At 41.2% G+C, this 14,782-nt stretch overlaps 1 protein-coding gene across 1 annotated transcript in view; it reads left to right on the forward strand.

Annotated features, from left to right (window-relative positions):
* Positions 1 to 14,782, forward strand: part of ANTXR1 (ANTXR cell adhesion molecule 1) — a 241,491-nt gene that overhangs the window by 64,876 nt on the left and 161,833 nt on the right. Inside the window, exon 9 of the mRNA XM_061210663.1 lies at positions 13,108 to 13,168. Within this exon, the coding sequence (XP_061066646.1) occupies positions 13,108 to 13,168 (61 nt within the window). The remainder of the gene's footprint in view (positions 1 to 13,107; positions 13,169 to 14,782) is intronic.

Here is a 14,782-nt window from a genome sequence, read left to right on the forward strand (position 1 = left end):
GCCTATGAAACTGCATCTTTTAAATCTGCACGTTTTAATCAGTGCCCCAGGTGCTGTACTTTCACAATATTGATATATGTGACCTTACATTTTCAGAACTGTGAAAAATAATTCCACCCCAAGTTGGGAGTTCCTATCCTAAACATGTCCATATGACAGTCGTCTTCTTTAAGATGTGTTTGCAAGGAACAGAAACACACTTAAACCACCTTAACCAGAAAGTGAAAATTATTGAAAGGATAGAGAAGTTATCAGTGCCAATTATGGATCCCCAGGTGAGGGACCCCTACTGTAAATAACTTCTGGGGTCAATGTGGCATACTTGACAGTATAAGTGACAAGAAATGTAATAACCAGGTAAAACAACACCCACATAGTGATTTAGATAGACAGTTAACAGCAGGATTTGGGCCTGATCATGAATCCTGTGGCAGCTCAGAGGTCTACTGTTCTGGACTGGAGCCTTCATGAGAAACTGGGGTAGACCTGAATTCCTAAAAGACCAAGGATGGGTGGTGGGTAGCACCAGAGAAGAGATGGCATGACCTCAGCCCAAAGACCGGAAAAGAGCAAGCATATTTTTAAGACAATAATAATGCGTATCTGTCTGGTGGGAGAGTTTGGATAAAGGAGTCAGGAGTAATGGGAAATAAGCCGAGACATTGGGTTAGAAGCAGATTGATGAGAGCCTTGAAGGGATTTTGACTCCAACTTAGTGTAATCACTGAAACATTTTGAACGTCTAACAAGTAATATTTAAGAAGAGAATCTGACAGCAGTGTCCCTATATATAGGAAGGAGACTGGGGAGGCCCAGAGGCAGGAACCCAGGCACGAGGCTACTGCAGAAGTCCTTTCTTCAGATGGTTGGGTTTAAACAGGGACAACTCTTACCTGTTCAAAGTTTCTTATGAGCCATGTGCCACATCATTCAACAGTTGGTTCCTACCCAAATAATTTGGGTGTTTTTATCTGCATAAATTGCTGTTGTCCTTGAGTATTTCAACCTTAGCAACTCACCCAAGCTCAACATGATCCCAGATGTTTGTAAAACTCTCCCTAACTCCCAATGGAAATCACCCCAAAGATGTTTAAGAAATTTTAGTGAAACAGTCTTCCAAAAGGGGGAAAAAATAATTTGAGACTCCAAACTTTTAGCCGAATGATAACATTCTTGTGAGCTTTTATCTGGGAGTTATGCTGGTGCTTTCCATCCTTCCAATACTTGAAACCCATGTTTATCGCAGTTGTTAATTCATTTGCCTGGACAGAAAAACAGGGACAAGCACAGCACAACTCGTCTTTCTCGACTCAGACAGAAATAATTATGGCCTGAAAGTTGGTGAACTAATTTTAAGAAGTAGGTTCATTTTTCCTTCTGGATACTGAAAAGAAAGCTCTTGTTTCCTCCCCCCTCCCCACCGCCCCCACCATCTAAAGCATCTATTCCTGCTTTTTCCCATGGACGTTGTTTTGTGGCTGGTTATTTTCTCATAATAAAGTAGGACTGGGCTTAATTATCCAAAATAGGAGTGCAGAGCAGCTTTCAAAAGCTCAAATAGTTCATGAAGTTTTAGACCCATGGTGACCTTCTTTTTTTATTGAGGTGTAGTTGATCTGCAATATTAGTTTCAGCTGTACAGCATAATGATTCAATATTTTTATAGATTATACTCCATTTAAGGTTATAAATTATTTGCTATATTTCCTGTGCTGTACAATATATCCTTGTAGCTTATTTATTTTATACATGGTAGTTGTACCTCTTAATAGTGACCTTATTTTTAAATCCCCAATCAAGATGCAGGGGCTAATATTTTTTCATTCCTCTAATACTCATTGAAAACCTTTTATGGTAGACTCTGGCCATTTGGTTATAAGTAAGCAGGTAGACACCCTATCCTGGTGGGGCTTATAGTCTGGTGGGAGGGACACATAAAAACAAGTCAATAAATAAATATGTATAATTCTGTGATACCATGTGACATGGTATATAAGAAGTAACATATGACTGAGATTAAGAGTAAAGTGGTTGGTAAAGAACTCAGGCTCCTGTGCAGAGATAAGCTGAAGGTGAAACAGAGTTGTTCATCGAAAGAGCATGGATAGAACATTCTTGTCAGAGCAGAACCCTAAGATGGTATATAACAGAATGAAAGAAGAGTAGGGCTTGGATGGAAAATGACAGAAGATGAAGGAAGCAGCAAGCAATGGCTAAATCATGCGGAGCCTTGAAAACTATGCTATTTTACTGTAAGGTCAGTGGGCAACCATAGCCAGATACAAAGTCTGACAATGGAACAATCATGCTTGCAATCAAGACTCTCAGGGAATCTAGAGATCATGGCGCTTTATCCAGGTCCCCTTTGGATAATGAATAAATAAACACTCAGGACAAGTAGTCATGAGGCCTGTGAAGAAGAAGAAAAATTACTATGATTTACTGAGCATCTTCTTTCTCCCAGCTCCTCTGTTAAGCACGTCCACAACCACTCTCTGAAGAGGGACTTATTATCCCCATTTTACAGGTGAGGAAACTGAGGTGCAAGCAGTTAGATAAACTGCCCCAAGTCTGCCCACTCATAATGGTGGAGGAGGGAAGTCTGGGTCCAGAGAGCCTGCTGTTTCCACAATACTGGGCTGTGAATGTCTGAGGAAGTGGAAAATCACCACTGGATTATCAGAAGCTGATTATTCAAGGCATGGATACATCAAGTCCCTGGATTCTCTGCTTCCTCAATCTGATTCCTGTGTTTTGGTCTTTTTACTGTTCCTCAATCCTCTCTACTTTAAGGAGGAAGTACTGATGTTTCAGATTTGCATAACATGTTATTTTTCAAAGTGCCCTCACTTGTTTTCCATTTTAATCTCCCATCAGTGGGACATAGGAAAAAGGCAGAAAGAAATCAATGCCTGTAGATAACTTATTTGGGGGCCAAACATTGTTCCTTTTTCCCATTTAATATTATCCTGTTTAAAAATCACAACAGCCCTAGGAGGGAAATATTCCCATTTTACAGATGAAGAAACTGAGGCTCAGATACCCTGCACAAGAGCACACAGTTCTAATGGGGAGATGAGGGTTGGAACCCAGTTCCATGACTCCAGAGCCCAGGCTTTCTCCCACCTCTATTTCCTAAGGAAGGTAAAAATAAGAAAAGTCATCATTTAGTGAATTCTTAGGTGCTAGACCCTGTGAAAATCACTTTACATAGTCATCTCATCAAATTCTCACCACCACCATTTAATGTAGATATTATTACTCCTTCTAGAGAAGCAGATACTATAAGGACAGAGAGATTAGCTAACTTGTCCAAGACTACACAGCAGTGGGCAGTGATCCAGAATAGACTCAGCTCTGTCTCTAAGGTCCATGACAAGGTGACCATAGTGCTCTAGTGAATGATGTGGGTAGGCCAGGAAGCAGCTCCATTTCAGAGAAGGGGACCCTGAAGACCAAAAACGTGAAATGACTTGACACAGTTCACACAGTTATAGCAAAGGCAAGACCAGAACCCAGGTGGGTTCTCTGATCTGAGTGCACCATGGGTGGGCAGGAGAGCTCTTTGCCATTTACTATTAGGTGGAGAGTGCCTCTGAAAAATCTCAATTTCTGCTCAATGGATGAAATTCCATCATCATCATGAGAAGCTGGCAACTTGACACAGGCTGAAAGGAACGTCTTCCCTTCCACACTTGCTCAGGACTCTACCTCGGAGGACAGAATTCCTTCTTGTTTTTGCAGAATTCGGTTGATAAAATAAGACAAAATTTGGATGGTTGGAAGATTGGAGCCCTTTAAGCCAGTAAAACTGTAAAGGAAGAAACTATTCCTTTGCCTTTTCTTATTGTGGCTTCCTCGGGGAATTTCCACTGACCACAACTGGTGAATGTAGCGCCAGCCCTCAAGTGAAAATATGAAGCAAAGGTCCAGCGAGGCTCCTGCGTCTTTGTTTGCCTTTTCAAAAGTGCTGCAGGCAGTGAAATGAGAACCTACATGAAAGCTGGGTTTGGATAACACTGAAATGGGTCTGCAGCTTTGAATCCCAACACTTGGCCTGGTTACCATGATGCCAACTCCTCCTCCCAGCTGTCCCTACTTCTTGTGCAATCAAGGGCGGTACCTGGAACCAGGCACACTGTCTCTGAGAAGGAGAACCCAGTCACTGGCACCAAGCCATCTCCATCTAGGAGCATTTCCCTAGAATAAATATTTAAGCCTGCATAAGGCTTCCTATTAATGCGAGGGTGAGTCAGCGCCTAGAGCTTTCTACATGTTTGATCAACAATAAACAAGTATTGGGCAAACGTGACTATATTTGCAAGGATTTCTTGCAAGTTTTGGCACAAACATCCTGTTATCAAGGAAGCTTTAAGATTACTGAAACTGAGGAATGAATCTATTCCATGGTGTATATATATTTATTTTATTTATGAAAACCATGTCCTGTGCTGGTTTCTCCCTTCCACTCTTGGGAAGGTGAAAGAAATGGAGCCCCTGATCCAGCCCTGGTGAAGCTTTGACAAAAGGCAAAGCCCATCTTCCTTGCTTCCCTCCCGTCTACTCTTCCAAGACCCCAAGAGGAGCTCCTAAGGGTTTTCCTCAAATCAAAATCTGCATCACATTCCTGTAGTCCTGGAAAGTACCTGACTTTACTGAACCAACTCTCTTTCCAGGGCTAGCAGAGGGGAATGCCCGTTTCAGCAACAGCCCTTCTCTTAATCAGCCTTACTTGTGGTTGGAAGAAACCACCCTTATTTGTGATCGGAAGAAACCACACTCTTCTCCTTTGCCCCATCTGAATGCTGTCTCGAGTTCTGTCTCAACTTCAAGGCTACGCTCCTGTCCTCTCTTCTCTGAAGAGCCTGCCCTGGTCTCTCCTATACCTTGAACTCTCCCTGCCTTGAACTCCAGTGGCGCTAATTGTTGGCATCACTTGCTTGGCACGTGCCTTTCCTCCTGGTCAGATGCTGAATTGTGCAGTCACAGAGACCGCCCCCTTTGTCGTATTCCCCGTGGTGCCCAGTGCATTTATATGCCGGGCTGTGCATATGTGTTCATTGTATGTGTTCATTGTGTGGTGCACTGCACCACAAGTGGGCAGTTTTGTGGCTCCGTTTCTTGTAAAAGCCCGTTAGTCCTTCCCCCACCCTCTTTTCCAGGACCGTATCTATAAAAGATGGCATTTTGTGCCTCATTCACATTAGCAGGCCTGGAAGCATAAATAGAATCCATTGTAGTTTCTGTAGTGAGCAGAAAATCTTTTTAAAAAATCATTTGCTTCAGCAGTCTTTAATTAGACTCAGACTTTGCAGACATTCAGGCCAGGCATTTCAACTAAGCTATTTTTTCTATTTGGCTTATGAAAGAGTCCAAATGTAATTTTAAAAATCCCATTGCTTGAATAGGCTACAAAGATTGCAGAGGGGCATGTTCAGTTAATCCTCAGGTCACCCCACACCCCTCCAGCTCCTTCTCCTATATCTAGGAATCTGTTAAGAATAATTGTAAAAGCAATAGCAGAATTTAGAACAAAACCCAATGAAACGCTGCAGGGTTTAGCTCCCAAGGAGGGCCACTGACTTTGCCAGTATTCAGCAGATCAGCAAGCTCTTCTTACTAAATAAACCACGTCTTGGAATTCACAGTTATCTGAGCTTTCCTTCTGAAAACAGGAGAGGAAAGTGGTTTCACGGAATAAAAATGAATTTCCTCGGTTTCAGAACCTTGTTTGTCCTGTGCTTCTTCACACCAGATTCTCGTTGAGTGTGAAACTAACTGAGAGAAGAGTAGCATTTATTTAAGTGAGCTGGGTGCCCCCCTCCAGACAAAAATTCTTGCATGTTTTGAGGATGAGCTTTATTATCTAAAATTCAGTAACCTCTTAAGAATGTCTTTCTTGCATGTTGGAATATTTATTTGGTATAATGTATGACTGTAACATAAAATCAGATATGAATCCCAGAAAGATGTGTGTGTGATAGTAAATTTTTATTTTAAATTCAGATTCTGTAGAACTGGATATGAATCTAGGGTAATGTCCATACTTAATAATAGATATGTCTATTGATTTTAAGTGCGGAGTGCATTTTACTTAGGAAAGGTGACTATCTTTTTTTTTCAAAATTTTATTAGAGATCAAATAGTTTCAAAATTCATGGGGGCAACATTGGCAGTCCTGAAGGCATGAATGAGCCAGTTTTGTGTCCCAAGCTCCCTGGCCTTTTCTAAAAGCAATAGCCTCCAGACTTACCCAATGTGCATTCTGCCATCAGCTGTATTAGTGTACCTGGGACCCTCTGCCCCACCCCCCAAACATATACTTTTACATTTTTCCCAAATAAAAGGGTCAAGGCCTTTTACACAGCAGGCCCATCTAGACCTTAGACATGGGAACATGATACACCTACAATATTATTGTTTAAAAAGATAAGCCATTTAAAAAAATGGAGGTGTTGAAGTAGGCCTCCTGGGAAGGCAGTCCCCAAAGACTTAATAAGAAGAGGGAGATGTTACAAGATGCTGAACATAGCCTTGTATTCAAAAGACTATAAAAGATTAATTTAAAAGATTTAAAATTTAATTTAATTTAAAAGACCAGAAAAGATTAATGTAATAAAAGATTATATTCACAGGGAAAAAAAATGACTGATACATAATATGCTAAAATGTCAGTTAATGAAGCCCTGCAGAAAGTGTGCCATTTATTTATTCAGTAAGTATTTATTTAGTGCCTACTATGTGCTAGATTAGGCCTTGTGGATACAGTGGTGGATAAAAACAAATCTCCTTGCCTTTGTAGAGGTTATAGTCTGAGGAAGATAGACAATGACCAAACAGTCAAAAGATAAATATATAATTATAAACCACAGTAAGTCCTCTGAAAGATGGCAATTTATACTAAAATGTGAATTAATACAGAAATATTTCGTTGGTAGACTTTTAGGTCACAAAATCCATACTGGATTTGGAGGGTGACTGGGAGAGTGAGGTTAAGGAAAACTCCTAGGTTTTCGTCTTAGAGAACTAGAGAGATGTAATTGGGCAATAGATAGTTAACCATCCGTGGGCCAGCCTACTTCAAGCTGCAGACATCTTTGAAGCAGAATGCACCCTTCACAACAAGTAAGACACTAAGAAACATGCTGTCTAGATTTGTGGAAGGAAAAGGCCCCTATACCATGAATGGATAAAGGAAACTGGTCTTGTATTAACACACAAAAAATCTTCCAGCAGGAAATGGCCAAGTAAATAAAGATTGATACTTTATTAGGGAAGGAGGCAGAGCAGTTAGGGGGGAAAAATTAGGTATGCTTATGGTAAGGGAGGGATTCATAACAACTCTATGCAAATATTCACAATCTTTAAAGATTCTTGAGAAATCTCTGCATAAACTCTGAACTTTATGAAAAAGGACTTTAGATTTTTAGAATCAAAAAATATATATATAAAGTTTTATATACAACCTGGACTGGTTCACAATTGATTTCACTTTTTTTTTTAAATAAATTTATTGATTGATTGATTGATTTTTGGCTGCGTCAGGTCTTCGTTGCTGCGCGCAGGCTATCTCTAGTTGTGGCGAGCTGGGGCTACTCTTCGTTGCGGTGTGCGGGCTTCTCATTGCGGTGGCTTCTCTTGTTGTGGAGCACGGGCTGTAGGTGCGCTGGCTTCAGTAGTTGTGGCACACGGGCTCAGTAGCTGTGGCTCTCAGGCTCTAGAGCGCAGGCTCAGTAGTTGCGGCGCACGGGCTTAGTTGCTCCGTGGCATGTGGGATCTTCCCGGACCAGGGCTTGAACCAGCGTCCCCTGCACTGGCAGGCGGATTCTTAACCACTGCGCCACCAAGGAAGTCCAATTTCACTTTAAGTCTATTAAACAGCCCTTATTACATGGCAAAGTTCTTTTACATCTGCTGCCTCTTTTACTCCCCCAACACTCTCATGAGGTGTGCAGGAGTGTCACTACCAGTAACAACCCATGTACTTATAGAGTTCTTTGCAGATTTCAAACATGCTTACCCATATGCATTCTTTTTGAAATCTGCCCAAAAGGTAGCAGGAAAATATTATTAGCCATCTTTCAGGCATTTTCAGCAAATAGGATTTAGCAAGAGGCCAGTGGTGGGTGATGGGATAGAAGCAGATATGAGCTAACCATCTTTGCCTGAGAGTAATAGCAGTAGTAGCAGTAATAACAGAGGTAACAGTCGCAGCTACCATTGTTTGAGAACCGAATATGTGTCAGACATCCTACTAAGTGCTTTACTACTAAGGTTGTTCTGAGCACATTTCTTGGTGCCATGTTTTCATGAAGGGCACTCGTTGGCTGATGGCCCAAGGTTGTTAAATACTATTTATTGACCAATCACATCTGTCTAGTTCTGTCTATAAAACAAAAACCTTGTCAGTTTTCCTTAATCTCACTCTTTTCCTCACTCTCTAATCCAATACGAATTTTACCACCTAAGTTCTATTGATTTTACAAACTAAGTATCTCTGCATTCATGTTTATTACTCATTTTACCACCAGACAGCCCTTTGAGGTGTTTTTCTTGTTCTCATTTTACAGAAAAAGAAACTGAGATTCAGAAGTTTAATAACTTATCCAAATCCTCATGGCCAGTAAGTGGTAGGGCTTGTATTTGGACATAAATCTATTTAAAGCCCAAATCTATTTTTTCTGTCTCCAGAGCCCAGGTTCTTAAGATTAAAACTACCATTATTTGAGGACTTCCAGGCCCTGTGCTATGGACTCTGCCTATATTATCTCATTTAATCTTCCCAACTGAACAATCTCATGCAGTCGGTGCTGTTCTTATCCCACTATTACAGATGAGGAAACAGAGACTCAGAGAGGTTATGGAACTTGCCCAAGGTCACAGTGCTCATGAGTGAGTTGACTCAAGCAATTCGACTCCAATTTAGTTTAATACTAAACTATTAGTATGTTAAACTGTTTCCCAAAATTGGGGTTCAGACTAGTTAAAGGACTTGTCAAGGACCACAGGTCAGGTAAGTACAGGACCAGGGGCAAGACCAGGACCCAACTCCTCACATTGGATCATGCTTGAGGCATGTGGTAGTCTTAGCCAGTCTCTATCAGAGGTCAGTTAGACTGTCACCTCTGACGTCGCCCCAACCCTGTGTGAATTCTTTCCACTCGGTCTAGTGATTTCCCTTCATCCATCTCCCAGTGCTGTGTCTCTACCTCCTCCATGGCTACCACTGCCCAGGTCGGGGAGGGATCCTCTGCCTCCCCACCCCCACGCAGCCTTCAGTCCCTAGGCTGATCTGCTGTCTGCTAAAGTTCGGACAGACTGATTACTGTACAGTCTGGGCTGCTAATAACCAAAGGAGCCCCCCAAATCCACCCCATGCCATTGTGACTTCCTACCATTTGAAACCAGACATTTCTAACTCATAGAAGCCACAGTCCCAGACAAGTCCTGCCCATCCCCCTCACTGATAAATTTTACTCCATTGGCTGCAATGCATCCCTTCCAGATGTTTTAAGTTAAGATTGGGAAAGCTGTGTTTTTACTGGATTGAATCACAGCCCTTGGCTGAAATTTTTTGGCCCTTTATACACTCCTTAGATTTATCAGCTAATTGCAGACACTTTGAGAGAATAATACAGCATGTGTTTATTATGACAAAACCTGTAAGTGTGTCTTTGTGGTCAAAGATTCACGGGTGTTTCCTTTACTCACCCCTGGTTAAGTGTTAGGGTTGGTTCAAAAATGTTGCTTCACGGGCTTCCCTGGTGGTGCAGTGGTTAAGAATCCCCCTGCCAGTGCAGGGGACATGGGTTCAAGCCCTAGCCCAGGAGGACCCCACATGCCGCGGAGCAACTGGGCCCGTGTGCCACAACTACTGAGCCTGTGCTCTGGAGCCCACGAGCCACAACTACTGAGCCCACGTGCCACAACTACTGAAGCCCGTGCACCCAGAGTCCATGCTCTGCAACAAGAGAAGCCACCGCAATGAGAAGCCCGTGCACCGCAACAAACAGTAGCCCCCGCTCACCGCAACTAGAGAAAACCCGTGTGCGGCAACGAAGACCCAACGCAGCCAAAAATAAATAAATCAATAAAATAAATTAAAAAAATAAAAAGAGTGGTGACCTCCCAAAAAAACAACACTGCAAGGGCTGAGTCTTTTTAAAAAAAAAAAAAAATGTTGCTTCAAAGTCAGGAACTTAACATGGGTGAAGATTTCATTTATGTGTTTTAATGGATTTGGGGAATGGGGACAGGATAGATGCGATAGCTCAATTTTCATTCTTGGACTGTTGAAATCTTTAGTTGTAGATGATAAAATGATTTATAAAAGGAGAGGAATTTTATTTAAAACATAAAAAACGCTTTGTGCTCTTCTAATGTCACTATTTAATAAAGTTCTCCATATGGGTTAATTCTGGATCTCCCAATGTGGCCTATTGAGAGATTTATGCCTGAAGGCATGTTGAAGGGCGTGCCTGCCTCTCTGAGTTATGGCAACCGGTAGCTAAGGTGGCCCTTCAGCCAGGAAGAGGCCAATGGCAGCAAACTGGGGGGAGAGGGGAGTGGACTGTCATCACAGCTCAGATAGGGCAGTTGTTATCTGGGGTATGAGTCACTGGCAAGGATCTGGATGAGGATCCTGGCAAGCCCCAGTCCTAGGATGTTGCTGCATCTAAAGGACTGGATTGACCACTGGAAAGGCAGGATGGAAAAGCCAGAAGCGAAACATGGATGCCCAGGATACATCCTTGGGGTCCCTGATCCCAAGTCAGAATGTCAGTGAAGGGCTCAGAGGTGATACCAGGTCCTTGGGGACCAGGGAGAACTGAGGCTGCACCTATGTTTGAGGTGGACGGAGACTGGGTAAGCCAGAGGGAGAAGAAATAAGGCAAACGCTGACAAAAAGGAACAAACTGCTTTGACTGTGGAATGAGGTAGAAGCTGAAAACAAATAGAGGAATCAAAATGCGAAAATGCCTTTAAACTGTAAAAGAGTCAGAAAGAATGTCAGGAAAAAAATGTCAGCTGGAAATCTGGATTTTAGAATTGTCAAGAAAAAGAAATACAGTCGGCCCTCTGTATCCATGGGTTCCACATCTGCAGATTCAACCAACTGGGAATCAAAAATATTGGGGAAAAAATCCAGAAAGTTACAAAAAGCAGAGCTTGAATTTGCTGCGTGCTGGCAAATATTTACATTAGCATTTCCATTGTATTATGTATTATAAGCAATCTGGAGATCATTTAAAGTATATGGAAGAATGTGTGTAGGTTATATGCAAATACTCCACCATTTTATATAAGGGACTTGAGCATCCTCTGATTTTGCTATCCACGGGGGTCCTGGACCAACCCTCCTGCAGATAGAGAGAACTGTGCTGCTTCTTATTACTCTCAGGTATAAAGAATTACCTAAAACACATGGTTGCGAGGGAGCCTGAATACATTTGAATGAATACATTTGAATGTTTTGTCATCTGTACATCAGAGAACAATTTTCTCAAGCATGTTGTTCACTTCCTTTCACAATGCTTCTCTATGAGGACGCCCAGATTTCTCTCTGGAATGGGTAAATATTATCTCTTCTGAGAAACTGGTTTGTTTTCATTCTTCAGATTGAGAATCTCATAAATATTGTCTGCCCTTCTCATTTGCTACTAGAAAGCTTAGAACTAAATTAATGAGCCACTCCTAGCAAGGAAATAAGCTCTTAATAATACATAATTTAAAAAATGTATTTTTTCTATGCTATTCTCACTCCTTACTTCATCTTCCCCTTGTTTTCCCTTTAATTCATTTCCTCCCCTTTTGAATTTATTGTATCTTTTATTTGATGGTACCTTGTGGTGTATGTATCACTTAAGCTGGAACAAAGCAGCATATATAAATAAATACAACCATGCAAGTAAATGGGTGTTTCCCAATGCTAAAAGATACTTTTTTCTTTTATGGACTTTACATTTTACTTCACTCTTAATTCCTTTAACAAATGCCCCTTTCATAAATAGAGAGATAGTTTCCTTCAGCCCTCTGAACCATCTCAATTTCCAAATTAAGTAAAGCCCAAATAAAGATACTGCCTTTGCTTGGTAAATTAACTCAGTGTCCTATACTTGTTTAAAATGTTTGGTCGAAATTTTAGAATCATTATGCAATAAGAGACGGCATTCATAAATGGTGGAGAAAAGCTTGAACCCTACCAGTCAGGTACCCTGCTTTTGCCAGAAGAAGCCTTCATTATTAATTCCCTGTGCGGTCATGGGGTCCTCCAGACTCTCCACTCAACCCTACAAGACTCACTTGGGGGGAAGACTACATTTCCATGTAAGTAAGGTCCTCCTAAAGAGCGAGGCACAGCAAGCAGCCTTCAAAGCCCTCCCTCTCCTGCAACATTTCCACTTCTCTAACTAAAAGGGAACTCTGAGTAATCTGAACATGCATCTCCTCTAGAGGGCTGGCCATCTCCATCCTACTTCTCCAGCTTTATCTATTATCACTCGTTTTTCTACTGTTCAAGCTCCTTTGTTCCAGCTAAAGAGGTCTATGTATTTCTAGTTTCTCATTTTTGAAAATGCCACTCCCTGCTTGGACCTTAACCTTCCCCTAACTTACTCCTCCCCACTTGACTGAGTCCTACCCTCAGCACCCACCTCTTCCAGGAAGCCCTTCCCCATGTAGCAGCCCTCAATGATTTCCCCCATGAACTCTGTAGCTCCTACCGTCTGCCCCTTCACCCTGGCACCTACCACATAGGCTGGGCCATTGTTATTTTTCTTTTCAAGTGTAGGTCCCATTTCCTCAACTACATGTTAAACCTCTCTATAACTAGGACTGGTGTATCATAGACTCAATAAATATCTGCCCAAAGAACAAATGAATGAATAATTCCTATGGATTTTGGGATACCCGGAAGCATCTAGCACAGTTCTGGCTCATTAAATGCTTAACATTAATGATACTAGTAAAAATGTTATCCTCCACTTACCCACCCACTACAACATAATGTCCTTGAGCCTTCCTATCTTGGTAGCTAAAAGCAAACCCCACTTTTCTGTTTTAACAAAATAAGCTGTGCTTTGACTTTTTGATTTCCTCTCCTCCTAGATTTTGAAGAAGTCCTGCATCGAAATTCTAGCAGCTGAACCATCCACCATATGTGCAGGAGGTAAACTGAAATTAAATGCTAATCGCTGTCACACAAATAATGAGATTTTGAATTCAAGTCACATGTTTACTTCATCAGTAGAGAAGAAGGGAGGTGGGGCAGGAAAGGGCAGGGGGAAAAGAGGAGTAGAAACTGCTAAATAAATTTGCTTCTAGGGGAAAAAAGGGAATAAGGAATCAACATGCCAGTTGGTTGAAAGTTTGGAAAAGCCTATCTAAATTCTCGCCTTTCATGGGAACTAATTTGGGAGTATTACAGAAATGCTGGATTCCCACACATCACCATGAATACCCCTCTCTGGATACAAGTGGAATCTACCCCTACATCCTCATGGCAGCCATCACAGTGATCATAGGTCACCTCTGAACTGTTGATATTTTAAATTATTTAATCAGTGCTGAACCTCTCTCCGTAATTAATATGTTGATCGTAATTAATTGCTTAATCTACAATTCCTCACAAAATGTTGATAGGCCACTCCAATTATCCCAGTAAAAGGCCATTATAATTTTATCATTAATACAGCAAGCCTCTGCTTATACAAAGAGTCAGCCTTCTCTGAGTCACAGTATTTTCTCCAACTGATCAAAATCATGTTCTTACTGTTGTTTTGTATTATAATGGACTGCCTAAAATTTCAACCATTCTGGCTCTCTTTGTATAATTCCTGACAGATTTCCCATCACTCTTATTTAAAAAGTACTGTTAGGCACCTACTGAATGCCAGGCACTGTGGTAAGTGCTGGAGATACAAAAAGGATAAACTTTCTCTCCATGAGTTCCTGTGCTCCAGGTCCTGGAGTATTTCCCCGTTGAGAGTTCACTGTTAACATCGCCTTTCTAGTCTCCTAAAATACCAAGTGCCAATTATTAATTTATCATAGAAAATATATCATGCAACCCCATAAGTAGTGAGGAAGAACTTTCAAGCTTTTTCAAACACTGTACAGGTTTATTCTTTATGGCATATTTTATTGGTATAAATGAGGTAATTCCTTGAGGATTCCATTCCAGTTTCTTGGCTATATTTTAGAATAGTTGAAACACTTTTCAAGGAGTTAGATGTAGTGAATAGTATGTGCCAACAACAAAACACTAAGTATATATGTAAACATTTAAAGTTGTTAGCAGTACTTGGAGACTGACTATGCAGAGATGTGTAAATTTCCTGAAGAAAAGCAATCAACAAAGATTATCTATTGACCTTTAAATACACTGCTACCTGGTAACACAGATGGCAGGAACAAATGTGGTTGCCACAAAGACAGATCCAGGAGAACATTCTTAAGAAAAGGAATTGAAAAATCTTACCTTTGCAAATTTACAAAAGCATATGACCACATGAACCCAGTGCCAGGAGGCTTAACTAGGGTTCATTAGCTTCAAGGTAAATCTGTCTCCATAATTTTTATAATTCCTTTACTTTAAAACAATTAGAAAACAGGGGAGTTCCTTAATTGTGCAATTATCTCATTCATGAAAAAAAAAAACCCCAGACTTGCAGTTTAGCAATCCTACTGGATGTTTTGCAACCTTGTATTGAATCAGAACATCTAAAGACAACGAATACAACTTCTGTTAATTCACTAGCGTAATCAGTTCCCCTCCTGTAGG

The sequence above is a fragment of the Eubalaena glacialis genome, chromosome 14 (assembly GCF_028564815.1).
Source record: "Eubalaena glacialis isolate mEubGla1 chromosome 14, mEubGla1.1.hap2.+ XY, whole genome shotgun sequence".
NCBI classification, from domain to species: domain Eukaryota; kingdom Metazoa; phylum Chordata; class Mammalia; order Artiodactyla; family Balaenidae; genus Eubalaena; species Eubalaena glacialis.